This window comes from Callorhinus ursinus, unplaced genomic scaffold (genome assembly GCF_003265705.2).
Source record: "Callorhinus ursinus isolate GAN/ISIS: 27379988/994484 unplaced genomic scaffold, GSC_fseal_2.0 scaffold28, whole genome shotgun sequence".
Classification (NCBI taxonomy): Eukaryota; Metazoa; Chordata; class Mammalia; order Carnivora; family Otariidae; genus Callorhinus; species Callorhinus ursinus.
The window spans coordinates 21,335,400-21,361,036 of NW_027397090.1; the positions used below are offsets into that span (position 1 = coordinate 21,335,400).

At 46.1% G+C, this 25,637-nt stretch overlaps 2 protein-coding genes across 5 annotated transcripts in view; one reads left to right on the top strand and one right to left on the bottom strand.

The window, feature by feature from the left end:
• The window catches only part of CENPP (centromere protein P), a 229,887-nt gene extending 228,860 nt beyond the window's left edge, over positions 1–1,027 (bottom strand). Inside the window, exon 1 of one of the 2 annotated variants that reach the window (XM_073878250.1) lies at positions 609–1,027. In XM_073878250.1, coding sequence (XP_073734351.1) covers positions 609–715 — 107 coding nt within the window. In that variant the 5' untranslated portion in view covers positions 716–1,027. The remainder of the gene's footprint in view (positions 1–608) is intronic. The other variant, XM_025891820.2, reaches the window with a different exon arrangement.
• A 198-nt stretch (positions 1,028–1,225) lies between these two features.
• NOL8 (nucleolar protein 8) lies at positions 1,226–25,637 on the top strand. Of its 3 annotated transcripts, XM_073878256.1 has the most exons (18): positions 1,353–1,370; positions 1,683–1,806; positions 2,367–2,535; positions 3,082–3,144; positions 4,516–4,594; positions 6,403–6,538; positions 7,264–7,332; positions 8,997–10,742; positions 11,988–12,080; positions 12,515–12,637; positions 12,859–12,949; positions 15,383–15,521; positions 16,549–16,626; positions 20,852–21,120; positions 22,569–22,698; positions 23,171–23,238; positions 24,231–24,313; positions 24,742–25,637. In XM_073878256.1, the coding sequence occupies exons 3-18, from the start codon at positions 2,397–2,399 to the stop codon at positions 24,790–24,792; spliced, it is 3,357 nt and encodes a 1,118-aa protein (XP_073734357.1). In that variant the 5' UTR covers positions 1,353–1,370; positions 1,683–1,806; positions 2,367–2,396; the 3' UTR covers positions 24,793–25,637. The 3 variants fall into 3 exon arrangements, with proteins under 3 accessions (XP_025747515.1, XP_073734357.1, XP_025747518.1); XM_025891730.2 differs by lacking the exon at positions 1,683–1,806 and having other exon boundaries at positions 1,226–1,370; positions 2,370–2,535; XM_025891733.2 differs by lacking the exons at positions 1,353–1,370; positions 1,683–1,806 and having other exon boundaries at positions 2,370–2,535; positions 24,234–24,313.

A 25,637-nucleotide genomic window follows, 5' to 3' on the forward strand; every position in this document is an offset into this window, starting at 1 on the left:
CACACACACACCCGCGGGCGCTCCCCCCCACGTACCTACAGGCGCTCCCACACACACACACACACCCGCGGGCGCTCCCCCCCACACACACACCCGCGGACGCTCCCGCCCCACACACACACACCCGCGGACGCTGCCCCCCACGTACCTACAGGCTCTCCCCACACACACACACCCGCGGGCGCTCCCCCCCACGTACCTACAGGCGCTCCCCCACACACACAGCGGACGCTCCCGCCCCCCACACACACCCCCGCGGACGCCCCCCACACCTAGGGGCGCTCCCCCCCCACACCCGCGAGCTCCCTTGACCGCCCGCGCAGCGCTCCCCGTCTCCTGCACATTTCCATCCTCGGTTATTTCTCAAAAGGAGCCCCACTGTCAGTGTCAACTGCCCCCCTCAGGGGGCCCGCAGCGACACACGCCAGGAAGCCGCACAGCCGCCCGCCCCGGAGCCTGCGAAGACTTCCGCTCTCCTCCGCCAGCCCGACACTTGGCTGCGGCGGGGCCAGGCGTGGACAGCGGAGCCCTCGGCGCCCGGGAGACGTGGGGGAGCGCGCGGCCGGCGGCGCCCTTCCCCCGCCCCCAGGGACCGCGGGAGCACGTACTGCGCTCGCCAACTGTCTTCCCCCGCCGCCCGCGGTTCCTCGCACGCCCGCCGCAGGGCAGCGATCTCAGCCTCCAAGGCGCGGACCTCCGCCAGTTGAGCGTCCATGGCCCCGCGCGAACGAGCAGCGACCTGAGCGGTGCGCGCCTCGCCGGGCACTTCAAGCCTCGCGCGCTGCTGGCGCAGACCATCCGGGAACTCGGCGGGGGAGGCGGGGGAGTGGGACCCCCGCGCGTGCCACCCGCGCCCGCGCGCACTGTCCCGGGCTGAGGCCGTCGCTGCGGTCCTGGCCCCAGCCGGCCCCCAGCGGTCCCTGCGCTCCGAGAGAGTTGGCTGGCTCCAACCCGAAGCCCCAGGGCGCGGCAGCCCACCCCGCTCCAGTGGACCTTGGATCCACCGGGCGAGTACGTCACCGGAGAGGCGGTTCCGGGACCACGCGACCAGGAGCCTCTGTCTTTTCTGTCCGTTCGGTCACTTCCGCCCTTTTGTCCAGGAGTCAAAGAACCGGAGGCTCTGATCGTCTTTCGTACGGATTAGGGAGTCCCGGTTTTGAGTCCTTTGCGCATTGAGGGCAGGATGACGGAGGCTTCGCCGTACTCCAGAGGACCGCAAACCAAACGAAGAGAACTCGGGAACGGAGTATGGTCACGGAACCTTAGGAGGCTGGATTGGAAATCCAGTAGGAAGGGAGACAGAGCCCTCCTGTTGGGCCACGTGACCGGAAGTAGGGACCTGGGCGGCGCCGGGTACCGAAGACGACGTGGTGAGGAGTGGGTTTGGGGCATAGGAAGTGACGGGGTCGTTTGGCAGCCTTTGGGTGTTCAGGAGGAAGAAGGCTGGGGACTGGGGAGGCTACCAGAGAGACGGAGCCGTGGCTCACGCCCGGAGCACCAGCCCTGCTTGGGCTGCTGGGCGCTGTGTTCAGGTCGCGCGTGGGAGGGCCTGTCCGTTCTCGGGGAAGGGCAGGGTCCGAGCTGAGCGCCTGTCTCATGATGGGCCTTAAATCTCAGTAACTCGGGAAGAGTTTTCCTGAGGCGGCCCTAATCCAGCAAGTTCCCTGGTGTTACCATTACAGATTCCGGGACTGGGTCTGTTCATAGTCGTGGCTTCACCACTGGTTCTCCGAATGCCGTTGGGAGGGTGCCTTCACCCCCCTGCTCATCCGAACACGAGAGGCTTGCAAACTGCCTCCTGCAACGCTGGCACGTGGTGGAAAAAAGCCTGTATTAGCTGCGGTATCAGTTGCTCTCGCCGTGACTGGACAGCACTTTGCAGAGGCTTGTGTTGTCACATAGCGTTGTAACTGTAGCATCTGTGCACATGTCCGAGGACTCCGAGGAGCTCCGGAATGAGAGCTGTCTTTAGCACGTTAACCGGCCACACCCCATTCCTGTCAGCTTTTGTTAAAGTGAATAAATGAATGTGTGGATGAATAAAGGAAAAACACCTAAAATATGCATAAATAAATAAGAGGGGGGTAGAGTATAATATTGTGGTCATGTAGAAGGAAAGAATTTGCCGTACCTGTGTCTGTATGTGCGTAGAGGTGCTGTCCCAAAGTGCGTTTGTGGAAAACGTGGATTTAGGGCTTGAGCAGAGTCTCCAGAGATAAAATTTGGAGGTAATGCAATAGGAAATGAAACACAGGTCCAGGCCAACAATTTGACGTAGAAGGTGCAGGGAAAGGAGTTGAGGGGCTTTTTTCAGATATGAGAAGAACCAAGGGAAGGAACTCTTAATAGAAAATTGTTTTTCTCACTAGAACACACTGAGTGTATGCGCAGCCTTCATGAAAGCCGACAGAGAAGTGAAGCGCCTATTTGTGGGTGGCCTTGGTCAGAACATTTCCAAGGCAGACCTACAAAACCAGTTCAGCAGATTTGGAGAAGTTTCTGATGTGGAGATCATCACACGAAAAGATGACCAAGGTGAGTTTATAGGCCTTCGTGGGTCGTTAAAGGCAGATAAAATTTACATCAAGTATCACAATATAGTGGAACCCCAGAGTTAATGTTAGCCCTAACGCTGAAAGTGATACGTGTTTCATCACAAGATACTAGTCTGTGTGTGCCAAACCCCTGCCCTATGCCTTGAAGGTGTTATGTAAAATGTGGAACCTGACCAGAATTACATTTCTGAAATTAAAAGACATTCTAAATTCCAAAACATCCGCTTTCTGAAACATGCAACTTTTAATTTCCAAAGCTAGAATTCTAATATTTACTAGGTGTCCTGTTAGATAGAATATTACTAACATACAACAATTGAAACACTTCTTTAACTGATGGCTTAATTTCTTTTGGAATATTTTTATAAACCTGCTTAGAAAAATGCAATCTTTGTATCCAATAAAAACTAAACAAGATTTTTCTTTGAAAGAGTAAGATTCTAAGAGTCATTTTTTAAATTTAGAAACTTGATCATTTTTACATTGTTCTCTGGGTAAAAGTTGAAATAATTTTTTTTTCTTTTAGGAAACCCACAGAAAGTCTTTGCATATATCAACATCAGAGTAGCAGAAGCAGATCTGAACAAATGTAAGATTTGTTTTCTATTTGCTTTCTATATGCTTTCTATTCTATTTGCCATTTCATGTCACTGTGTAACTTGGAATAACTTTCGTTCTAAATCTAAACCTTAACAGCCACTTGCAAAACATCCAGAAAAATAGCCATGGTTGAGAGAACTCCAACACCCTACAATTCAGCAGGTTTTGGTCCATCCCATTTGGTGTAAGCAGACATATGGCAGCACATTGCTCAAAAATGGATTCTCAAATATTTTGGACAAAAGAACACATGTTAATAGAAACTGCCTGTTAACATATAGCCCATTGGATATTATGCCATACTCCCCCTCCCTGGTGTGTTCATTTCTGAGGCAGCTAATTCTTGTCATTAAGCACCATTAGGGCTTCACAGTATGCCCTTATAAGACCAAATCCTTAAAATTATGAAATCTCTATCAGTAAGTTTATTAGAGCTGAGGGCAGACTGGCCTTCAACAAAGAAAGAGGGGGAGATAATTGGTGCAGCCACTGATGCAAGAATGTGTGCGAGTTACTAGAGTGAGAAATTAAGACACTGAAAAGAGAACATGCTAATGGAGAAAGAGGTCCATCAGCCTTCTATGTTCTCATTGGAAAAAAAATTAATCTGTCCTCTCATTCAGTGAGAAATAAGTGGTGATTAAGAGCACATCAGCTCTGCTGTGACCTGTAACAAGTTGTTTAAACTAGAAGCCCCAGTTTACTTATCTGGTATATAACAAAGATAATGTTGACCTCATGATATCACTGCAAAGGTAAAATTGAGTAATACGTTTGTACTTAGTATAGTAGCGACCATATAGAAATTCTGCTTGTGGTTATTACTAACAAAGCTGATAGCAGCTATTGAAAAAAATCAGCGTCTGGGGCGTAGGAGTTGAAACACAGTTTAGTTATCTGCAGCTAATTTATTTGCAAGTTACACAGTGATAATTACTGTGGGGTGATAAATGAAAGATCTACAGGATTTCATCATCCTCTGATTCACCTTCTGAAATTACATTCACGTTTTATAGTTTTAGTGTGGGAGATAACAATAAAATGTTAAATAAATGTCAGTCATTCACCAGAGGTTTCTGGTATCGCTTTGTGGAGGAATGATAAATTTCGCTTTACATTTTACACGTTTGCTTCATTCAGTTCTTCTAGGAGCGCTGGACGATAGGGAGCTTAAGGACTCCTGGGGTGGGTGGCTCAGCTGAGACCAGGAGCGAGGCCTTTTCTCCCCAGGTCGTGGTTTTTTTATTCTGTGTCTCTTTTTGAAAAACATGTACTTTTCTTGGTACTAATTAGAAAAAGCACGTGCTGCCATATATTTTTGCATTGCCGTGTATTTGAGTAATAATTCTTTACTTTACAGGTATGTCTGTTTTAAATAAAACAAAATGGAAAGGTGGAACACTACAAATTCAGCTAGCAAAAGAAAGTTTTTTGCACAGGTAAGATTTGTTCTGCATGGATTTAAACTCTATTTCGTTCTATTGTAATTGGTTTTATATATTCACTTAATTGATTGAAACTCTCAAGTAATATGTTATTATATACTTGGCAAACTCAAACATTACAAATAGAGCTAAAACCAGGGGCGCCTGGGTGGCTCAGTTGGTTAAACGACTGCCTTCGGCTCAGGTCATGATCCTGGAGTCCTGGGATCAAGTCCCACATCGGGCTCCCTGCTCACTGGGAAGTCTACTTCTTCCTCTAACCCTCCCCCTCCCATGTGCTCGCTCTCATTCTCTCTCTCTCAAATAAATAAATAAAATTTAAAAATAAAATTACTTTTCTTTAAAAAAAAAGAGCAAAATCCCTTTCAACTGTGACTCCCCACAACCCCAGACCCACCAAAAAAGATAATGCAATGCATTTACATGTTTTTTTTTTTTTTTAAGATTTTCTTTATGTATTTGACAGAGAGAGCTCACAAGCAAGGGGAGCAGCAGAGGGAAAGGGAGAAGCAGGCTTGGCAGGGAGCAGGGGCTTCATCCCAGGGTCTCAGGATCATGACTTGAGCCCGAAGGCAGACGCTTAACCAACTGAGCCACCCAGGCACCCCCAACATGTGTTATAACTTAAAAAATATATACCTATCTCATCTTTGTAAACACAACCTTCTGTGGGGATGTAGATCTTCCCCCTTTTTTGTAATGATTGTTTAGTACTGTTTCCGAAAATAGCTATACCACAAGGTATTTGGTTATCCCCCTGTGATGATGGACATTTAGACTATTTCCACTTCTCATAATACCTGATCCTTGAGAATGACTCCTGCATAGTCCATGGGTTCCTTGGGTTTATGTCCACAGGAAAGTTGTTTTATCATAGGTTATGTACATTTAACGTTTTAATAGACACTAGCAAATTGCTTATGTTGATTTTGGCTGTTGATGCTAGAGTCATATAAAGACATGAAGATAATAGGAAGTCCCTGTATGAGAGGCCTGAGATTAATTATGCAAGTGATTTAAGAACAAGACAGTGTAATAACCATTAGAGCATTTTAAGATCCTGCAAGGTATTATTGTCAGGGAGAAAAGATTATATGGGTTTGGGAGCTTTCTAAATGGGAAATAGTTTAGGGATGTACAGGTGGAGCAGCCGGGAGGGTTGGTTAGATTGTTCTAGGCCCAGGAAATGGCAAGGTCTGAAACAAGTGGCAAGCAGCCTACTGAAGGCATATTTTGAAGGAGTGGTCTGATGAGACTCTGACTTTGTTCTTCAGCTCAGGGCCTCTGTGAACAGGATAGTGATGGGACTTTATTCCGTAGCAATTCAGTGCCTACTCTGTGCAGGAACTGGAGACCCGGTCCTGAGCAGGGTGGGCATGCTGTGCTGATACTTTGGAGTGTCTGTGCAGGCATGCCTGAGGAACTTGATTCTGACCATCATTCTGGGAAGTGGAATGTAAAAGAGACAGACCAGAGGCAAAGAGGCCCCTGAGGACTGGTCAGTGCAGCTGTCCAGGCCTGAATAAGGTGGGGGAGTTTGAATTGGAAGGTTGTGATGGCATTCTGCATTCTCTTCATTAAGAGGGTAGAAATAATCAGATTGGCAGATTGGGCTCTCAAAGACACCTCTTCTTCATGAAGAGTGAAGGGATTGAGGATGGAAAAAATGCTAAAAGTAAGCTGGAGAAAATTGAGAGGTCCTAAATGATCACTATAAAGTCAGGAGCTTTATGGTATTAAAAACAAAACACTTAATAGTGTGGTTGGTTATTTTAACTCTTATTTATATTTTTTTTATTCAGATTGGCCCAGGAGAGAGAAGAAGCAAAAGCAAAGAAAGAAAAATCAACAATAGGCAACACCAGCTTTTTGGAAAAGATGGGAGTGGTGGATTTCCATGTGAAAGCTGTGCCAGGGACAGAAGTACCAGGTCACAAGGTGAGTCTCTCTGGCAGCCTGAGTAGCCCAGGAACTGAGTCCTGAGACTGGGGAATCATGGGTGCCATATCGAGAGCAGTTGCTTTTTCCCTTGCTTTGAAGCACTTAACATAGGCAGTGCTTTATGGTTTTCACAGTGCATTTACAAGTCTTGGGTACGCACAGTGCCCCCTCATTTTACAGGAAGAAATCAAAACCCAAATGGAGGTGGGTCTCCCAAGCGACATTGGTGGTGAGGCATACAGGCTGGTCCCAACTTTGCCTTTTTAATGATGAGTGTTTTTGTTAGTGCCCTACATGATTTATATGGGACTGATAGCTGCCCCACTTGTCCTTCTTTTTTCTTTCCTTACACGCTGTTTTTATGAACTCCTGTTTCATCATCAAAAACAAAACCCAACATGGGGTGCCTGGGTGGCTCAGTTGTTGAGCATCTGCCTTCGGCTCAGGTCATGATCCCAGGGTCCTGGGATTGAGCCCCGCATTGGGCTCCCTGCTCCGCTGGAAGCCTGCTTCTCCCTCTCCCACTCCCCCTGCTCGTGTTCCCTCTCTCGCTGTGTCTCTCTCTGTCAAATAAATAAATAAAATCTTTAAAAAACAAAACAAAACCCAACAGTAACATGGCCCACTATGAGTTTGATTTTTTAAAGTTGTGTTTATGCAATGTGGTTATTCTTTTCCATTTGTGACATACATAGTGAATGTATTCTTTTTTTTTCTTTTAGAATTGGGTTGTGAGTAAATTTGGAAGAGTATTACCTGTCCTTCACCTAAAGAATCAACATAAACGTAAAATATCCTTTGCAGTTTGGCCTTTCAGAGTAACTATTATTTACCACAGTGATGGATACTTGCAGAAGTTCACTTCATCCCACTAGAATTTCCCTGCCTCTGTCAGTAAATCTTAGATGCTTAAATGTTATGTTCTCCATTTCTAGGCAAGGTATGACCTACTTGCTTCCACGTGTGAAACAATGAGAGGTTCATGAGACTGTGAGGAGGCTTTTTACCAGTGAGTGACAAAAGTGACACTTGTCAGAGAAGCACTTGTACTGATTAACTTTTACATCCCCCGTCTTGATTGACATGGATTCAAAGCCATTGCCTAAGGTGCTGAAGAAGGGCAAGGGGGCTCTGCTGTGGTTGAAGAAGGTGCTGGAGGAGGTGGGGCATGGTTTACGTTGGTAGAAGGTGGTGGGAAGAAGACCAGGCAGGAGGAAAGCAGTAGGTAGGAATATGTAGATGGGCAGGAGAATGGTGGGTGGAGAAGTAGTGTGCATCCTGGACAAGCAAACATGGAGGCCTGTTCCCTTGAGGAAATGAAGTCAGATTGTCTGAGACCTTGAAGTCCCAGCATGGTGGACTTGTGGGCAAGCTGTAACCCTGTGTGCCAGTCAAGGAAACAGAAGCAGCTCCAGGTGTTCCCGAGGGGATGCAGTACAAACAGTTGAATTCAGCAAGTGCTGGGGGAGCATGCAGCTGATGGTCAGGTGGTCCGAGATTAATAACTGCAGCAGACCGCTACCACCCTGGGGCTAGAAAAGCAGAGGTGGGGGGGTGTCTTCATTGCTCAAGGCTACTGTGCCCTGGGGCCCCTGGAGAACTGGCCACACCTGCTTCTGCTCTCCCGCCAATGGTGCTAACATCCGTGAAAGCTCACTTCCTCTCAGCCTTCCCTCTGTGGCAGCCACCAACAGCAAAGAGGAGGAGGTTGAAGGACAGTGTGAAGCTGACAACAGACAGCGCTTGGCACATCTCACGTTTTTGGCTCACATTCAGTAGTTACCAGACGCTAATTTAGTTCTTAACTAAAAGTCCTAGAAGGACTTTTCAGGAGTGACCACTGAAAGCAACTTACACTTGCCTATTCATATGTGTTAGGAAACCAGCAAATGCTAGCTGTCGTCACAGCACTTTGACATTAACTAGACTTTTTCTGGACAATGTCAGCAACAAAACAGGCCTAGGAAAGAATTATTAGCTTCCTAATAAAGACCTACAAGATGCAGAGAGTGAGCAGAGTGTGGAATGGATGTTACTGGGCTGGGAGAACCCGAGCTAGGGTGCACCAGGACTGAGGAGGCAGGAATGGCCAAAAGCAGTGGGAGTAAAGGACATGCAGCATCCAGCTGTGCCCTGCAGGGTGCCCCTCTGTACTCTGCTTTACAGTATCAACTCAGATTTACAGAAAACTGCATGTGGCCCGTGTACCTAGAATAGAACCTGTATGGGTTTGCTGTTCTGCCAGTTAACCGTGATGGTGCTGTTTTAACTCTGAACATGCCAGTGCCACAGATCCTGAGGTCACCCAGCGAAGTGCTCTTTGTGTTTGATGGGAAATGGAGGGTAGGCCGAGTAAGTGAACTGCTCGAGGTCAAACAGTACTCCTTGTGCTTTACCACATTGATAGGTTTTCCTAAAACCTAGTGCCTCTGTTTTGTTCCTTGACTCTGGTAACATCATGAAGTATGACCCATCAAAATACTGCCACAACTTAAAGAAGATCGCAGAGGATGTCACTCATGCCACCCCTGTGTCCAGCCTTACCTGGGAACTGGAAGGAGGGGATGACCCTATGAGTAAGAAGCGACGAGGGGAGTTCTGTGCTGTTCACAGCACCCCCCAGGAGATGATCAAAGCACAAAAGGACGAGGCGTCTGCTGCTTTTCCAGCTGTGAGAGCAAGACCCCGCATGGTCCCGGGCAGTCTGTATCCCACACAACAAGAGGTGGCACAGGAAGCATCCTGTAAGCCCATTCCTGCTCAGTTACCCTGTGTCCCTGCTCCTCATAGCCAGAAACTTAACAGTGTGTGTGTTCAGACTTCTGGCACAGGAATTACCAGGCACAGAAATCACATGTCTGAAGAAGAGATGCAATTACTGATCGCAAGAGAGGAAAGCCTGGGGAAAAGTACGTGGTCCTCAGTGGGTGACTCTGTAAATGAGCCCTTTGAAGTCGTACGGGGGGACTTCACGTCAGGTGTTCATAAGCTGCGTTCTGTAACAGCATTAGGTGTCAGTAATGTCTCCTGCCGGGATGGGAATGGTAATGCCATGGGAAACGACTGCAACTATGATTCAGGAGATACAGATGAGATCATCACAGCAAAGAAAAAGACCAGTGAGGTCAAAAACAATGCAGAGTTTTCACAAATGGAAAAGTCTGCACACAAGAAAATGTCTTCGAAAAAAAGAAAGACCAACCCAGAGCAAGCCATCAGTCCCAGGGTTACAGCCCACTACAGCAGCAGGGAAGAGGCAGGTTCTGCTTCAGAATCTGCAGAGCCTTCGGGAGATGAGGACTACGATTCCATGATGGAAAACTGCCCCTGTGTGCGGCTCACCTTAGCTGGTCTGGAACAGTTGGCTGGCGGCGTCCTGCAGGCTTCAGAAGAAGATCCCGAGAGCAGTGGCCAGGAGACCACCACCAAGTGTGACAGGACTCCGGGTGGCCCGCACAGAGCAGCCCAGCCATGTATCTGTCCCGAGGACATTGTGGCTGCCCTTTTAGAAGGAGAAGAGAACACCTGTGGAAAACAGAAACCGAAGGGAAACAACTTAAAGCCAAAATTCCAGGCTTTTAAGGGAGTAGGCTGTCTCTATGGAAAGGAATCAATAAAAAAACCCTTGAAAGAGATTGTTGCTTCTGACAATATAAATAAAGGTCAGAATTCCTTGAAACTTGATCCCAGTAGCATGTCCATGGAGAAGGGGTCCCCATCAAGCAAACTAACTCCTCTCCAACATGCAAAGAAGACAAATGACCCAGACCAAACTCAACCTCGAAAGAGACGTTCTACTTTCCAGAGCCAGGATCACAAGATGGTGTCCCCTAGCAGTTTGGAAGAGGGAGTTAGGAATCCTATTTCTAGTCTTTTGCCATTAAAAGATAAATATTTAAGTCTTGGTGCAAAGACCCCCAAGGTAGACTTTGATGAAGGCTGCGGCCGCAGGACGGGGGAGACCGGAGAGGGCTCTGGACAGAGCAGCCACCCGGTGCCTGGGAAAGCACCAGAGGGCTCCTCCGGCAGAGATGCTCAGGGAAGCAACACCAACTTCCCACTTTCTGTGAACAGTTGGTCCGATGTTCACACTAAGGAGAAGCATGCTGAAGACAATCAGAAGCGTTTGGCAGCCTTGGACGCAAGGCAGAAAGCAAAGGAAGTGCGGAAGAAGCTGGTTCATAACGCCCTGGCAGACTTGGTGAGTGCTCTCCCAGTCTGGGCACCACGAGGCCACCCTTCCTTCCCGTGAAGGTCGGCGTGCCCCCCCAAACTCTTTGTCCCAGCACCCACCCGTTTCATGCTGTGTCCCTTGAGTTAGAAGCTTTTGTTGCCTTACATCTTTAGTATATACCAGAGGAATTGAGCTTAAACTGTTTACTGAAAACATTCTTACTTGTTTTAACCTAAAGTTTTCCTCATGATTTCTTTTCCTTTGGAAGCTATAACTGGCATAGTTTAGTGACGTGTCCTAATGTGTCTGAATTTGCAAATAAGTCACCAGTGATTTAATCTCACTAAGATTCACAATATTGACTTTATTCACTCCTTCAACAACTGTAAGCGTCTGTGAAGTCCCAGGCCTTCACAGTTAGTGCCAGACTTCCGGGATGAGGATCGTGGTCCCTGCCTATGGTGGTCGTTGGCTTACAGTGTGGTGGGCACAGGGCCCAGAGAGAAGAGTGCTCATGCACCCCAGCAAGCCAGCCGGGAGGAAAGGCAGGGGGCTTCCTCAGCCTGAATGGAGTCTAAGGTAGAAGGATCAGTGTGAACCGGTTGGGCAGAGGCAGGAGGGCGGGAAGGGAGAGGAAAGGCATCGCATGGGAGGGGAGCAGTTTGCAGTCAGTGTAACAGATGTACGGCCGATGCGGATGCTCGAGAGAGGAGCAGGGCAAGTGGTGGGAAGGCTGTGGAGGTTGGACTTTATTCTGTGACTGTGGAAAGGAAAGGGGCGAAGATGTGCTGTGTATGTGATGGAACAGGAATCTGCGCACTGAGGCTCACAAGCCATCCAGCCTATGGCCCATTTTGGTACAGCCTTCAAGCGAAGAACGTTTTTACATTTATAAAGGGTTTTTAAAAAGAAGAACCAAGATTATATATAGCTTGCAAAACCTAAAATATTTACTCTCCGGTCCTTTACAGAAAACATTTACCAGCCTTGGAGCTGGGAAAGATTGTTTAGGCCATGACAAACAACAGGTCAAATTGGGAAATCTGGAACCAGGGAGTCTTTGGGAGGTAATTAGCCAGAACTAAGGTAGTGACAGTGGGAATAGACTTAAAAGATAGCAGCAGGGTCCACACCTGGAACTTGGGGACCAACTGCACATGGAGAGGAAGAAGTCTTAAGTTTGCATCTCGGGAAAGACGTGGATGGTGGCGTTCACTCTAAGGGATGAGAAGGGGCTGTCTTAAGGTGTGGTGCCTTTGTCAACTGCTCTAGGATGGTCGTCCAGAGGGCAAGCCAACACACCTCATCTTTGGCTCTGACAGCGAGACAGAGGAGCAAAACCACATGGGAGAGGAACCCCTGAAGGTAAGTAGCTCGGGAAGTCCATGCGGGCTTTCCGCCACTCTCGCAGCTCCATTTCTGCCTCCTGCATACCAAGACCTCCGACAACTGCCACGTTCAACACCAAGTCCTCCTGAACCACAGTGAGCCCCCCGGCACCCCCGACCACCACACATACCGATACCAGGGACCTTGGAGATTTTCCCCCACATGAATCTGTCCTCCACATCATCTGTCAGGAGGCATCAGTACTAGTGCAACCCTGCAGAAAGTGTCCTCTGTAGTAACTGCACCCCTCCCCCAATGCGGACTGCACAGGGAGCCTCCAGATAAGTGACCCAAGTCCTGGGAGATGCAGCTGGGTTTCTGGGTCTTCACTGTGAGAGGAAGACTGTAAAGAAGGGATTGCAGATCGCCTCCGTTGTTAATAAGCACTTCTGTGTGCATCTGCGTTCCAGGAGTCCGTGAGCAGAGCATCTGGAAGGCTCTTTGACAGCAGTGAAGATGAAGAAGCTGGCTCCGAAGACGACAGTCACAGGTTCAGAATTAAACCTCAGTTTGAGGGCAGAGCTGGGCAGAAGGTTAGTGAAGACTGAAAATAATCCCACCTACAACATGTCCTTGTTGCTGACATGGTGTTTCCATCCGGGTAAGTACAGGCTTATTTGGATGGTTCATGGGTCGGTGAGGTTATGCAAACACTAATGTAGTGAATTCCAGGGTGAAGGAGGTGCGCTTGGAGGGTCTTCTGTGGGAGCGTGGTCTTGGGACATGGCTCCCAGCTGTCCATGTGTCTGTGTAGCTCCTGGACTTGCAGTCTCACTTTGGCACTGACGACAGATTCCGCATGGACTCCCGATTTCTGGAAAGTGACAGTGAAGAGGAACAGGAAGGTAAATACCTCCCTGTCCAAACAGTCCTGCTGTCAGAGCTGGGGGGCCCTGAGAAGTCATCTGGTCTAGGAGAAACTGCGCCCCAAGCCTTGGAACTGTGAGGCCTGTGACCCCTGGGCTGCTTACACAGTCCTCCTTGAGCTTGAAGCTGCCCAAAAGGACAGGAGAGGATAGCATCCACACAGACAGTCTTCCTCCGTCCTGTCCCTGGCCAGGGGGCAGGGGAGAACACCTGGCAGTAGTGCAGCGGGGGAGGTTGGGGGAGAAGTTGAGCATCGCCTTCCCTCCAGGGTGCGTGCCGGGGCAGGTGTTGGAGCAGCAGTGCACACGGAGTGCCCTTCTGCTTGGAGTCCTCCCGATGCGGGTGCATCTCCCAGCCAGTGATGCTCTCTAGGACTTCCTCCTTCACAGCAGCTCCAGACTATCTCCACACGACCTATTCTCTTACCTTCCAGAAAGCCCTCACCTCCCGCCTGGCCTGGAGGGCGGCCCTTCAAGTGAAGCCCCTGCTTGCCTCTCCCGTCTCTGGACTTCTCTATCCTCACACCTTTTTCTCTCTTTCCTGAGTTAATCTACCCCGAGCCTTAGGCCTCACCATTCGTACTTCCTGTTACCCCCGCTCACAGCAGTGCTCATCCTGCCCTTCTTTCTGCGGACACAGTTAGGCCTCAGGTCCCCAAAAAACCCATTCCTTCCACTCTGCCAGATTTCTAGTTGCCATTTCCATCTTTTGCATTCTAAACTTGAAGTTAAAAAGTAAATTGCAGGGTGCCTGGGTGGCTCAGTCGTTAAGCGTCTGCCTTCGGCTCAGGTCATGATCCCGGAGTCCTGGGATCGAGTCCCACATCGGGCTCCCTGCTCAGCAGGAAGCCTGCTTCTCCCTCTCCCACTCCCCCTGCTTGTGTTCCTGCTCTCGCTGTCTCTCTGTCAAATAAATAAAATCTTAAAAAAAAATAAAAATAAAAAAATAAAAAGTAAATTGCAGGTAATTCAGAAGAAGTGGCTTTTTGTTGAAAATGCACTTTCTGATCTGACTCAGCCACTCTTTTTTGAGGTGATTATTCTGTGTAGTGTACGTTTCTGGAAACCAGTGTTCAGAGTAAATTCCCCAGGGTCCACACCAACTTGTGTTTCAGAGCTTCTTGCTCACAGTTCCTCGAGAAGGCAGGGGCAGACAGAACTGTGGAATAGCCTGCATTGAGTGCTACGTCCAGAGGTTGCTTTCTGAACTTCTGGCTCTTCAGTCTGTGTCTCACAGCCATGGATGCCTGTTCACCAAGCGCAGTGGCATTTCCTCCAGCTTCAGCCTCTTCAGCCTGCCTGTGGCTTTCGTCCCTGTTCACCACCTCAAGATGTTTTCTTCCCTCTGCTCCCATCACACCATAACTCTTGTTTTCTTCCTAATTCTTGGTTCCTGGTTTTCCCTTTGCCTCTACGTGTACATTCTTCCTAGGGTTCTTAGGTTCCCTGTGGCTTCAGCCTTCCCTTGTACATCAAAGTGAAAGCTGTTGCATGTTAGCACATTCATATGGTCCAACCTAATGTAAACGCTTTGTGCTTTCTTCAGTGTGTGTCTTCATTTTGTTTCCTACACCTGGCAGGCCCTCCCCTCACGGGATCCACTTGGTGTCTCCTGCCTTAGACTCCACCTGGTTTATAAAGCTTTTCTTGATGCAGTTGAACCTACTCTCTACCTCCTTTGAACCCTTAGACATTTGAGGTATTTCTGTAGAGAACTTACTCAAATTAGTGTCTTATTCTGGTATCTGTGACTTGGTTGCTTGTCTTCTGCAGTGAGTTCAGGGGTCTTCCAGGCTTAGACCGCCTCTGTATTTTGGCCTGTAATCCAGACTAGCTGCTTTGTTGTCTGATGTTTGTGTTTCCTGTAGTTGAAGACAACAGCATTTGGGCCCACAATGCCCTGTGTGTGTAGGACCCATGGCTCTCTTCCTGCAGCATTTGTTACTGAAGCAGAGGCCGAGCAACTTCTTGTAAGGTGTTACTAAGTCAGGAGAATTGCCATCCTTCACTACCTTTCATTTTTAGGTTGATAGATAATTTAAGTCACATTTTTAGAGTGGTAAAAAATCAGTCTGTAATCATTGTGGTTTTGTGATTAGTATCTTGCTCTGTTGCATTTGTGTATCTTTGCCTTAAGAACTTTGATTTGCCACTGAAAGCCATCAACTGTAGATTTTGCTTTCATAATTACAGGTGGAAATGGGACTTTTCATTTGTTGGTCATGTGACTTCTGGATTCCCTATGGAATTGAGAGTCATGGGGTTAGGGAGGTTAGGAAAACAGGGTTAGACTTTTCTTTCTCCTCTTTCAGTGTGCTTTGCCCATGTTTAGGTGCTTTATGATTATTTGATGATTGAGACTGCTCAAGCTACGTTTGCCAAAAGATTACTAATTAGCCCTTTCCCTCTAAGAGGTAAATGACGAGAGAACAGCAGAGGAAGAGGAACTTGCTGCAGAGAAGCTCAAAGCCCTGAACGTCATGCAGAGTGTTTTGCACACCACCCTGAGCAATTCTGCACACAAAGGATCGGTAGCTGCCAAGAAATTTAGGTATGGCTTATGTTCCATCCCGTTCCACCCTGTTTTCATTATTGAACTCGGTTTTAAAACTAGGCCGTTTTAGACGTCCTCGGGAGGGCAGTTGGCAAAATGTATCAGACCCTTACAGACATACTTATCTTGGACCCAGTGGCGTAGTTCAAGAAACTAATTTTAAATTTTTTCTCTATTTTTGTGCTTAGGTGTCATAGCAGCCTTGCTTTCAGTAGTGAAACAGCTTGGACAGATGGTTTAAATATTAACTGTAGAACTCTATCAATGTAATTTTTCATTACAGAAAATTTTAAACACATAATTTGTAGAGACTGGTGTTTAGAAAGCCCTGTATACCAGCTTCTTAGTCACCAACATGTGATCAATTTTCCTTTCTTTTGTTTTTTAGGGGTTTTGTTTGTTTTGTTTTTTTTTAAATAAGCTCTACACCCAACGGGGTCTTGAACACACGACCCCGAGATCAAGAGTTACGTGCTCTACAGACAGCCAGCCAGGAGCCCCCAGTTTTCCTTTCTGTACCTTTACTCACTTTCCCCTGCTTTCCCCACTAAAATATTTTATGCAGATCCAGTTTTATCCGTATTTATTTTAGTATGTGTAAATTAATTTTTTAATGTTAAAAAAAAGACTCAGGGAAACTCACAACTAGGTAACTTATAAAATTTGACGTTCTAACAAGATCCTGATAGTTTTCTTTGATTGTGTGGTTTTGTCTTGCTCAAAAATTGGAATTGTCCTGGGGCGCCTGGGTGGCTCAGTCTGTAAAGTGTCTGCCTTACGCTCAGGTCATGACCCCAGGGTCCTGGGATCGAGCCCCGCATCGGGCTCCCTGCTCGGTGGGAAGCCTGCCTCTCCTTCTGCCTGCTGTTCCCCCCTGCTTGTTCTCTCTCTCTCTCTCAAATAAATAAAATCTTAAAAAAAAAAAAATTGGAATTGTCCCGATGTTGAATTACAATTTGCTATTAAGTTTTTGCATTTGGCTCTGATTTCTGTCTGCCAGCTTACTCCTGTCTTGTTTACACAGGGATGTCGTACATTATGATCCAACGAGGCATGACCACGCCACTTACGAAAGGAAGACCGATGATAAACCAAAGGGAAGGTAAATCAGCTACTGCTCTCTGTCGCAGGATCATAGGGATTAATCTCTTTCAGACCTTGAGAGAAATAGAGAGTAATAGATAGATAATCCTGGGTGATCTCTTCTTCGCAAGGTACTTCATAACTTTTCCAAATAAGGTAATGTTCACAGGTTTTAGAAATTAGGGCCTGGACGTATCTTTTTGGGGGCAGCAATTCAGTCCACGACACTGCTCTAGTGTTGTAGAGCCTCTGTTTCCTGTGCCTGCGCCGTCACACTATCAGTTTGATAAATATGGCAAGTACATGGAGCAACCAGTAACCCTGCCTGGCTTAATGCCTTCATTTTCCTACTGTTAAAGTCAGTAAAGGTAGTGTGGTGTACTGAATTAGATCATGGAGCAAAAAAGACAGTGGAAAAACGGGAAATGAGAACGAGGCTTGAGCTTAGTTAATAGTAACGGATTGATGTTAACCTTTTATTTGATGACTGTGTCATAGTTACAGAAGATGTTGCCGTGCCAGGAAATTAGGTGAAGGCTGTTTGGAAATGGTGTCTTCGCCCAGAGCAGGTGGCCCCAAAGAGAAGGAGGAGGCCACGGTATATTTTATGACCTAGTCTTAAGTCACACACTGACAATCCGCCTTATTCAGTTTTCTTGAAACAAGTCACTAAGTCCAACCCATATACTTCAATATGGGGAGGTGGCTTGGAAACAACACCTCTTAAAGGGAGAAGTAACGAGGAATATGTGGGCATATTTAAAACTGCCATAAACTGCCCACTAGCCAGATTGTTTACATTCCTGCCACATGCACAGTACGCTCACCCCTCCCTCGATGGCCCAGAAGCCTCACTTTCACAATATCTGTTCAGAAACTGGGGTGCTGTCGTCCAAATCAGGTCTAGAGGCAAATGAGGTCTAATGGTCCTACTTCCTTGAGTACAACACCATGAGTGCAGTCCTTCTGATCAGAGACAGACGAGAACTGTGAACTAGAGGACAAGTCACCTGTCCCTCCGCGAACACACAGTGGTGGGGCAAGCACAGGATGGCTGCTGGAAGCCCTGCTGTTCACCTGAAGGAAGCACGAGGCACAGGGGTCACTGGTCCGTCGCAGCTCTGAAGTCCAGACTGGGAAATGTGGGGACTTCTTTGATTAGAACCACAGGCCTGGTAATAATTCTCTGTGGTTCTTGACTCTGCCTTCTGGATCATCCTTCCTTTTTTGTGAATGGTGGTGTGCGTTTGTGGCTGAGTGATTTTCTCGGCTTGCTTTTTGCTTGTAGAAATGTGGGCATCCAAAAGCCTTGTCATTGTAGAATGTACCTGTTAATCCAAGGGGTGTTTCTGCTAATATATTTCTCTTAAAATATTTGTGGGTCTCCTGTGATCTTCTTGAGGTTCACTCCCATGAGGCAGAAGCCACCAGTCATTTGACTGTGGGCTTCTGCTGAGACACCACCTGTAAAGTCCTTAGGAGCCTCACTGGCCAAACAGTTGAGGTTTCTGAGCTATGGCTAGGGTCTTAACAAAGGGTTTTGCTTTATATTTAGACTGAGGTAAGTATATTGTCTGTTGCAGTGATTCCACTCTGCCTTGTGAAAGCAGCCACAGCTGATACGTAAACTAGTGAGGAAGGCTGTGTTCTAATAAAATTATTAGCCAGACACTGAGGTTTGCATTTCACATAATATATTCATGTCACAAAACCATCTTTTTATTTTTACTACCATCTCAAACCATAAAAGATACTCTTAACCAGCAGTGCACACATAAATAGGCAGCAGCCTGGATTTGGTCTTTGGGGCCCAGCTTGACCAACACCTGCTCTAGACCGTGTTTTCCTGTGTCTTAGATTGGATCTTTGCTTAGAGGCCATTTCTTAAATTTCATGTCATTTGCCTTCTAGAAAATAGGGGTCTTCAAAACCATGAAGTCCTGGCTCCTTATAAGAAATGTCTTCAGGGGCGCCTGGGTGGCTCAGTTGTTAAGCGTCTGCCTTCGGCTCAGGTCATGATCCCAGGGTCCTGGGATCAAGCCCCACGTCAGGCCCCCTGCTCAGTGGGAAGCCTGCTTCTCTCCCCCTGCTTGTGTTCCCTCTCTCACTGTGTCTCTCTCTGTCAAAATAAATAGATAAAATCTTTTAAAAAAAAGGAAAAGAAATGTCTCTGGTTTCAGTGTCTGCTCATGTTGTACTGCAGACAGCAAATACCTTCAGACCCTCCCAGATGTCTTCCTAGCTCGCACCCTGTTAGCAGGCACTTCCCTGGTTTTGCTTTAAAGGAGGTGACCCAGTGCTGCTCAGCGTTGTGCCGTGGCAGAGCAGGGATCCCTTTCCTCGGTTCCAACAGCATTTCCCTCACCGTCCTGCAGCCAACCCGCAGCCTCCTCAGTGGCTCTGTGACTCCTCCTGACAGTTCCTTCAGGCTCTTGCTGACACGGTCCTTCCTGTCTTCTGACGCCTGCCCATTACCTGGGCTCTGTAGCCCTTCCTACGGTTTGGGTTTTTGTTAGAGCAGCATCCCACATCTGAGTACCAAAATCTGCATCAGTCTTGAATCGCTGTGTAGAAAAACTTCCCCAAAATTCAGTAGCTTGAAGCTTTAAAGATTTATTAGATCCCAGTTTCTGTGGGTCAGGAATTTGGGAGTGCTTCACTAGGTAATTCTGGCTCAGGGGCTCTCAGGAGATTACCTGCAGGTTGGCCCACACACGTGTCTGTTGGCTGGAGGCCTCAGTTCCTTGCATCTCCATTTGGCTGTTGGCGTGCCCTCCCAGTATGGCAGCTGGCTTCCCCCAGAGTCGGTGTTCTGTAGGGGAGAGCACAAGGAGAGCGCTCCAGTGCTTTCTGTGACCCTCAGTAGTCACACACCATCTCATCTGCCTTAGTGCATTCCTCACGGGGTCAGGAAGTCTGACCTGAGCTAGGGAACGGGAATTAACTTCCACATCTTAAAAAAGGATCAAAGGATCTTTGGACCGCTTTTAAAACCACCACATGGTGGCTCAAGGATAATCACATGGAACTGCCTAAAGTATACCATTTTTCATAGTGCTCGGTTTCGTAGGCATCCCTATTTTAAATCCTAGCCAGTTTGGTGTTTTAAATGAAGTATTAAAAGTTTGTTTCCAGGGCGCCTGGAGGGCTCAGTCGGTTAAGCATCTGCCTTTTGCTCCGGGTCATGATCCTGGGGTCCTGGGATCAAGTCCCATGTTGGGCTCCTTGCTCAGCGGGGAGTCTGCTTCTCCCTCTCCCTGCAGCTCCCCCTGCTTGTGCGTACTCTCTCTCTCTGTCAGATAAATAAATAAATCTAAAAATCTTTTAAAAAAAAAGTTTCTTTTCACAATAGTCTCCCCCAATAAGATAAACAGGATATCTTGTTAACTTATTATTTTAGGTAATACAGTTAGAATTTTGGCCCAATATTACTCATGATATGTGGAGTGGACTCTGATAAGAAAAAGGATTTTAATCTTTTAATAACTAAAATTCAGTATTGGCAAACAGCCATGTAACTTTTTGTCTGAGATCAAAGAAAAAAATTCAGAACAGGTATATAGTAACATCAACATTTCATATCAAGACAAAGTAGACTTAGCACATTTACAGTTCATTTCTAAAACTGAATTATGACTACATTCTTTTACACCAGTTTTGTGAAAGTCACGGAATTTTAGAACTTAGAAGTTACCTGGTGTAGCATGTTTCTTTTGCAGGTGAGGTAATAGGCCTATTGCAGCTGAATGATTTTCTTACTTAAAGCTAGTATATTACGTGTGATTTCTGGAATGTAGCTCAGAGGATAGAAGAGGATATGATTCGTGTGTAATACTTGGAGCTTTTTGACATAGTTTTGTTTATTAAAAGCTTATTGGTCAGGGGCACCTGGGTGGCTTAGTTGGTTAAGCGTCTGCCTTCGGCTCAGGTCTTGGTCCCAGGGTCCTGGGATCGAGCCCCGCATCAGGATCCCTGCTCGGCGGGAAGCCTGCTTCTCCCTCTCCCACTCCCCCTGCTTGTGTTCCCTCTCTCGCTGTCTCTCTCTCTGTCAAATAAATAAATAAAATCTTTAAAAAATAAAATAAAAGCTTATTGGTCAGGGTTCTGCTTTTATGAGTAGAGTTTTATGTGTAGATGCTTTTGGTTGTTGAAAGAATGGGATTAGTTTTCTAAGGTGGTGTTCTCCTAATCTCTGGCAACTGATGGTCTCTTTGTGATGTTCGTGTCTGTAAATGTCACTGCAGTAAAGCAAAACGGAGGAAGCAAAGGGAGGAGGCCGAGAAGCTGCCTGAGGTGTCTAAAGAGATGTATTATAGCGTTGCTGCCGACATAAAAGAAATATTTCAGACTACAAAAGTTACCAGTGAAACAGCAGACGACATACCTTCTAGAGAGAATCATGATGGCGAGAAAGTTGACATCTACCACCCGGCCACTCTGACGACAGGGGCCAAGCAGCCTGGCGGGTTCACATTCTCATTTTTTGATTCAGACGCTAAAGATGTAAAGGAAGGTACTTTTTAAATTTTTTTAACGTTTCCACTTCAGGCAGCTTGAACATAATGGATTGAGCATATATTAAGTGTAACGATGTAACATTAACTGAAGAAATTTTTTCTTCCACCTAAATGAACAATATGAGATTTGGTATCCTACGGCCAAAACAACATGCCAGGAGCTGTAACAGCAAGAGATTGTTTTTGCACTTAAGGGAGCAAACGTCTAGTTAGGTGCCATGTGAAGGGAAGCGCGAGAGTAATGTGCAGCATTCCTTCTGAGTGGAAATAATCACGAGGAAGTATATAGTAAGTCCTCTATTTAAACAGCTTCGTGCCTTGCATGCAGTTAGAAGAGCCAAGACTTGTGGAAAGCCAATGCCATCTGGTGGGGAAAGGGGAAATAAGCCACCCTGGCTTTATACAGGTACACTATGTCATCGATACGTCAGTTCTTTCAGACTTTGTCCTTGGAAACGTGCCAGAACCTGGAGAAAAAAAAAAAAACCCAGTACATACAATTTTGCATTCCATTTCAGGAGGTTTACCTATAAAGGCCAACATGAGCGGAAAATTAAATGCCTTTTACTTAGTGATAGTCTCCCCTGGTAAGGGAGATTACTGTTCCTCACTTGGTGTTCATGATGGAAGTGCAGCTTTCCTGGAAGTTCACTGTAAAAAAACAGAATGTCCGCATCTCGGAGAGTACGTGCCCACCTAACCACAATGTGTGCTGCATTAAAGATTAGCAGTTAACATAGCATCCACGTGTTAGCAGATGAGTATGTCAGTTCTGTGGTCCTCCAGCACAAGGTGCAGAGATCCAGTGTTTCAGAATTTGTGTACGTAAGACACAGTGATGCATCCTGTGCTCTGCTGTGTTGTCCATTGGAGCACCAGCATCTATCGCAAACTGCTGAGCAGAGCTGGTGTGACACTGTAGTTCCTCCAGCCAAGAGCCAGGTGTGAGAACCAGCCTTGAAATGTGCACTGAGACCCCTCAGCAACCTGGGAGGTGTGATTTCGGTGCTTGGGGAACTTGGGGCACTGTCCACAGCCTTTTCGGCAGTTCTGGAAAGAGGATTTGGGAATTGAAAGTGTACATATATGTTCCTTTCCTCGTTGATGGATAACCAGGAGGGGCAGCTGGTCTCACTGCATCGAGCTCTATTTAGGCAGCTCTTGCTAGCACAGGTGGTTCCTTTTAAATTATGTTGCCCGTTTATAAACCCTTGGTTTTTATGTCTTTTTATGCTCTTACTATATTCCTTATCACATCACCCTGGCAATGCCAAAAAATAGGACACCTTCTCTCAATTAATATTTGAAAATCAAAAACAATACTACCTGTTTTAAATTAATGGTTAAGATCCTGGACACGTAGAGATATGTATGCATGGTGAAAGTGACCAGAAGAGTGTGTTCAGCTACAGTCCTGTCCCCTTCCTTTGTCACAACAATACAGACACCTACAAAGCTGAGCCGGTGAAAACCGGGAAGGTTGTCTGGCAGGGAGCCCCTCGTTTCCAAGATAGCAGTTCCGAAGAGGAGGATGTTGCCGAAGAAGAAACGGAAGACAGGAAGCCCAGCCCCGGGTAAGCAGTTTCTTTTGGTGTAAAGCCTGAGTTAGACATGCTGATACAAGTATACAAGACAACTTAATTTTCTTATTCAGCTCCTTCAGAGTTCTCGAGCTTTTTTGTGACAGGGAGCATGTTTTCTCTTCTTCAACCTGGGTAGCACTGGGTGGGGGTTATGAAGTCCCGGGTCTGGAAGGAGGACCCTGGAGCTGTCCCACGGGAAACACTGGCAGATGGGATAGCAATAGTGGGATGAGACCATCAGCAACCAGCGTGAGACTTAAAGAGTCCTTTTTACCAAAGCTTCAGATACAAGAGAAGAATGTTGAAGAGAGGGTGGAGTCATTTTAAATCAGGGCAAAATGAGCAAAACATAAAGCAGATCTATTTAAGGAATAGTTCGTTATATTTTCAGTGTAAACATTTCATCTGAAATATTGAGATTAACCCAGGTCTATCTGTCTCTCTCTCTCCTCTTTTGTTTTAGAGAAGTATTACCTGAGAAAGAGACCACTAGATTTTTCTTTTTTTCTAAGAATGATGAAAGACTTCATGGTAAGTCCATTTCTTCATTAAATGGTATAGAACAGGAAATGGTATAGAACAGTTCTCACCACTGCGCATTCCAATAGAGTCACATGCATCCAAGAAAGAAGTATTTGGCAAAAATTGTGATCCTTTCCCCTGTCATGTGGTTTAGCGGTCCCTGTTAGACTGATGCCGGTTGGCTTAATAAGTTCTGGAGGGCTGAGGGCTCCTTTCCACCCCTCCCTCCCTCATTCAGTATCATCAACAAGGACTTCTTTGCTATGGGGACTTGCTAAGATGCTAGACATGCAAAACTCCTGTTTTTAGGACCCTGAAAGTCCAGGCTCTTGGTGAACTCTTTTCTTAAAGCCTGGCACAAACAGAAACCAAGACACATAATGGTAAATGATACATAAACAGTAAAATCCTAGCAGTGCCACATTTTCTTTTTGTAAAAAACAAAATACTCTTTTTTTTTTTTTAAGATTTTTTATTTATTTGACAGAGAGAGACAGCGAGAGAGGGAACACAAGCAGGGGAAGTGGGAGAGGGAGAAGCAGGCTTCCTGCAGAGCAGGAAGCCCAATGCGGGGCTCAGTCCCATGACCCTGGGATCATGACCTGAGCCAAAGGCAGACGCTTAATGAGCCATTCAGGTGCCGCAAAAACAAAATATTCTTAAAATTAACATAAATTGGGGGAAAAAATGGTGCAAACTAGAATTGAAGCCCTTGATAATGCCGTTTTGGTTTTTTTTAAGATTTTTTTTTTTTTTGACACAGAGCGAGAGAGCAAGCGAGAGCACAAGCACAAGCAGGGGGATCAGTGAGCAGAGGGAAAAACAGGCTCCCCACTGAGCAGGGAGCCCGATGCGGGGCTTGATCCCAGGACTCTGGGATCATGACCTGAGCCGAAGGCAGATGCTTAACCGACTGAGTCACCCAGGCGCCCCAACACACCATCTGTTTTAAAGGCATTAATCTCCTGCCTTGTCTTTTTTTTTTTTTTATGTTCCCATAGTAGGTTCTGATTTATTCTGGAGAGGAGTGGGGAATAATATTAGCAGGAATTCTTGGGAGGCCAGAACAAACAACTTGCGGATGGTGAGTAACTGTATCTCCATATTGATTGTCTCCTAAAATAGATGCCGTGCTATCTTTGTGTTAATATTTGCCTGGTATAAGAGAGTGAGAGTAAGGTGTGAACCTGAAGACACAAAGGATGACACCTGAGACCATGATTTAAATGCTCACAGTGCAGGGAGAGGCATTGTTTAGGTCAGGCCACACCTGGTGCAGGTTAGCAGTCTGCAGAACAGCCGACTTAGGGGCCGGAGTTCCAGCCATGCTTGTTAAGTAACAGTAAATCATGAGATTTTTGGAAGACTAAAATACAGTTTCAATTGTAGACAACTCCCATAATGGTTTCCATAATCCTGACATTGAATAATCTAAATTTTACTATATAGTTACAGAACATCTTGAAAATGATTTACATTTATTTTTAACAAAGCCTTGATATGTTTTTATAGGACTGCCGGAAGAAACATAAGGATGCCAAAAGGAGAGTGAAACCAAAATAACTGTCAGCATTGGTTTTGATACAAATGTGAAGAAGGCTCACCTATGGAAACTGGGTGATACAGAAAATAATTTTAAACGAGAAGAACTCACAGTGAAGGAGTATTCAAAATCTGCCTGATAGATATCACTCTGCTATCTTTTTCTGTGGATTTCCTCTGTATCTCTTCCTAAAACTCTTCAAAAAAATAACCTGAACTTTTTTTTTAACAAAGCACAAAACAATCCCGCAAAATGCTTTTTGTATTATAATCTCTGTGCTATCCTCAGTAACTACTAGGTATTTCTAATGCAGGGTTTACATAAAGTCTTTAAATATATGGGTAAGAGCACTTATATTTTCCAAATTTGGCTTTGTGTGAATTACATGCTACTTGAAATATTTATTTCTGATTGTATAGAATATACTTTACCTCCATTTTGTCCTTTTTTAAAAAGAAGTTGAATACAAATCAGACTGAGTTCTGTACTTCTGTCCTGATGAACAACTAACTAAAACGTAAGACATTTCAGACAAGCATCATAGAAGAGTTCTGTGAGGACCAGGGAAGGATGCCAAGTAGAGTTTTCCTGTTCTTGGCCTCCAGGAATTGATGGGAGGCGAGCCCATTAATCCCAAAATTCTGGTTTAACCAGAGGCTTATGAAAAATCCAAGTTAGCTGTCAGGACTCTTGAGTTCAAAGAGGGAAGCAGATTTAATATCTCCGTAAATAAAACTGGTTAGGATTCAAGACAGATATGCCTGTTAAACTGCACTCTGTTCAGAGTTGTGTTATAGAGACAGCCCCCAGGAATGGTCCTTGAGCCACAATGTGTATATCTGGAATTAAAGTATTTATTAATTTA

Excerpts from the sequence above, each read along its gene's own strand:
- NOL8 (XM_025891730.2), top strand. The coding sequence starts at position 2,397 with ATGAAAGCCGACAGAGAAGTGAAGCGCCTATTTGTGGGTGGCCTTGGT. Across the intron at positions 2,536-3,081 it reads CACACGAAAAGATGACCAAG|GAAACCCACAGAAAGTCTTT; the intron begins GTGAGTTTATAG and ends TTTTTCTTTTAG. Across the intron at positions 4,595-6,402 it reads AAAGAAAGTTTTTTGCACAG|ATTGGCCCAGGAGAGAGAAG; the intron begins GTAAGATTTGTT and ends TTTTTTATTCAG.